The 3209-nt window shown below is 39.3% G+C and overlaps 1 protein-coding gene across 1 annotated transcript in view; it reads left to right on the top strand.

Annotated features, from left to right (window-relative positions):
• The window catches only part of UBA3 (ubiquitin-like modifier activating enzyme 3), an 11102-nt gene extending 8290 nt beyond the window's left edge, over positions 1 to 2812 (top strand). The window contains exons 11-16 of the mRNA XM_009083707.1: positions 338 to 374; positions 457 to 538; positions 1016 to 1116; positions 1246 to 1309; positions 1409 to 1463; positions 2044 to 2812. Of these exons, the coding sequence (XP_009081955.1) occupies positions 338 to 374; positions 457 to 538; positions 1016 to 1116; positions 1246 to 1309; positions 1409 to 1463; positions 2044 to 2132 (428 nt within the window). The 3' untranslated portion in view covers positions 2133 to 2812. The remainder of the gene's footprint in view (positions 1 to 337; positions 375 to 456; positions 539 to 1015; positions 1117 to 1245; positions 1310 to 1408; positions 1464 to 2043) is intronic.
• Positions 2813 to 3209: the final 397 nt, after the last annotated feature.

Raw genomic sequence — 3209 nt, 5'->3', positions numbered from 1 at the left:
AAACTTCCCCTCCTTCAGTCTGAACCCATTACCCTTTGTCCTATCACTGCAGTTCCTAACAAAGGAGTCCCTCTCCAGGTCCCTTGGTACTTGGTACTCCCTTGATATATCCCTTCAGATACTTAAGTCTATAAGCTTAACATAGCCTCAGATTGGTGCCACATCTCTGGTGTTAATGCATGGAACTACCAGCTGCCTTCAGATGTTTATTTTTCTCTTTACAAATTGTTATACTTGATTTTTTTTTTTGCCACTTCTTCGGTACGAGTGTACACACTAATGTCTGCATGTCTGAGGTAGAGCTAGAAAATGAAGAAGTTGTTTTTTCTCGTTCCAGCTGTTTGCGCCACTGAAGTTTTCAAAATAGCCACAAGGTATTTAATTTCTTATCAATGACCTACAGGATTTCCAGCACAATTCCATGGATCAACACTAACCTCTTCTTTGTCATTGCAGTGCATACATTCCTCTTAATAACTACTTGGTGTTTAATGATGTGGATGGGTTGTATACCTACACTTTTGAAGCTGAAAGAAAGGTTAGTGCCATTAAGGACTTGAAGGATTTTTTTCCTTGATTTTTATTTATGCAATTTGTATTTCCAAATCTCAGTGTTGAATCTCGTGGCCCCTGGCAGTGATTCATAATATTTCTGAAGTTTTAAAAACAGATACTGCAATATTACTAGCCTGGTATCTCTACAGAGTAGAACTGCAAAGTAAGATATGCAATCCTAAGATGACTCATAGGCAAATCTGCTTGAAAAGAGGTTCTGACAACAACTGATTTGAAAGTTTGTAGTATTAGATTCTGTTCATAAGTGCTGAACTGCTGTTGGGAGTCAGTTGAACATTCCTTCATGAGGAATTGGGTTTTGTCATTAATATTTGCAACAGTAGTAGTATTTCTAGAGCTAAAACTTTCAAAAAAACCACAGCCCACAAATAGTTTTGAGACCTTATTAGCAGCATTTTTAAAATCATAGCTAACATATTCTTGTGCTGCTTTGTTGTAGGAGAACTGTCCAGCCTGCAGCCAACTTCCCCAAAACATAGAAATTTCCCCATCAGCTAAACTGCAGGAGATTCTGGATTACTTGACAAATAATGCTTCATTGTAAGTGTGCAACCATTCTGACTTACTTGGCCATTTTTATCAGTTTAGTGTTTCAAAAAGGTAATTTCTAAATACAGTTTTAATCTGATTGTTTGTTTGGTTTTTTTTTTCTTAATATTTTATATATAGGCAGATGAAATCTCCTGCAATCACAGCAACTATGTACGGGGGAAATAAAACGCTTTATTTACAGGTAATCTGAACATACATCATTGTCTTTAAAAACCTGATTTAAATTTACTGAATTTGAAAGAAAATATTTTGGCTTTTTTTTTTTAAATTCTATTTGCAGACAGTAGCTTCAATTGAAGAACGAACAAGGCCAAATCTTTCCAAGACACTAAAAGGTAACGTGGAGTTGTCACATGTAGATATTCATCATGCTGCTGTATGGATGTTTAGCTTTGTTTTTCTCCATGCACTACAGTGTGATTCATTGTCCTTTTACATGCAACACACCTTTCTCAGGTGTGTGAATTCTTTCTGAGTGAAGTGCAGGCAGATGCAGAGAACACTGCAACACAGCAAGCTGATAACTGCTGTGACTTAAACGTACTCCAGTAGAGTTTTGTTGTCCACTTTTTGACAAGCTCTGTTAGTTTCCTGGTTGAATTAGATTAATACTAATTTAGCTAGTGAGCTGTTTGCACCTTTATTTCATAGGCTCACAGAATGGTTTGGGTTGGAAGGACCTTAAAGACCCCATGGGCAAGGAGGTGGAATGAGATGATCTTTAAGGTCCTTCCTGCCATGGGCAGGGACACCCTCCACTAGACCAGGTTGCTCCAAGCCCCATCCAGCCCCTCCTAGGGTAAGGAACCACAACTTCTCTGGGCAATCTAATTTCACTGTACTTAGGATTTGTGGGAGTAACATTCATAACTTGGGGGTTTTTTTTTATTAATTAAACTTTTCTTTCTGTTTCAGAACTGGGGCTTGTGGATGGCCAGGAACTTGCAGTTGCTGATGTTACTACACCACAGACTATGTTGTTCAAGCTTCACTTTACCACTTAATTTATTCATAAGTAAAGTGCAAAGACAGCGAGAGAAATCTGTGCCCACCTTGTACAACAAACATGCTCTGTGGGTGTTAAAGCAGCCTGAAATGTTCCTGTTAGTGCTAGCATTGTTGAAGGTTAGGAAATACAAGCAAATCACCATATTTCAGAGTTGTATGTAGAAGCCAATATTTGGTGGATTATATTTGTACAAATGCTTATTCATGTACAGATCTCTGATGTATAGAAATCCACTTTCCCCCCTGGTTTTGTTGTCAAAATGTTCATGCTAATATACTTTCAGACGTGGAACTTGAAGGTGGCCAAAAGTCTTGTTTTTAATATGTGTGCACGTGTATATGCAAAGGAAAGACCTTTTAAAAGGAACCACAACAATCTGGTTTTAACTTGTAGCACTCATACAGACTTGCTGAGTCACCTTAAACCAGATGAGGCAGTAGATTAAAATGAGCATTTTCCTCTGCTTTGGTATTGATTTGATCGATTTTATGGAAGGTGTTACTTATGGAAGAGATGACTTTGTTTACAAGAAACATGAAAGGAGAAAATGGTCAACTGTACATAACAACAGATGTGTCTCCTCACTGTCCCTAGCAGCCACCACACAGGATTGCAAGCTTATGTTCAGACATCATTGGTGCTGTTAAGGTATTTATTAATAAAAAACCATAAAGACACCTGAGTTTGTGGTTTGTCAGTGAATATTCACGAATGTTTATAAATCCAAGGCATTGTTTGGCTGCTTTGGTCAGAGACATTTCTGTAGCAGCACCAGGTGTGTCAACCTCAATTCTAGTTCTACCTGTTAATTGTGTTTACATCTTTTAAACCATGAACTGTGATTCAACTTTCCAGCGTCCACCCTTGCAGGGGAGGGGGGGAGGCTCAGGGGAGACCTTCTCACCCTCTGCAACTCCCTGACAGGAGGTTGGAGTCAGGTGGGGGTTGGTCTCTTCTCCCAGGCAACCAGCAGCAGGACAAGAGGGCACAGACTCAAGCTCTGCCAGGGGAGGGTTAGGTTGGACATTAGGAAGAGACTTTTTTACGGAGAGAGTGCTCAGGCATTGGAATG

This window comes from Acanthisitta chloris, unplaced genomic scaffold (assembly GCF_000695815.1).
Source record: "Acanthisitta chloris isolate BGI_N310 unplaced genomic scaffold, ASM69581v1 scaffold30351, whole genome shotgun sequence".
Taxonomy (NCBI): domain Eukaryota; kingdom Metazoa; phylum Chordata; class Aves; order Passeriformes; family Acanthisittidae; genus Acanthisitta; species Acanthisitta chloris.
This window is presented reverse-complemented; position numbering and strand designations above follow the sequence as displayed.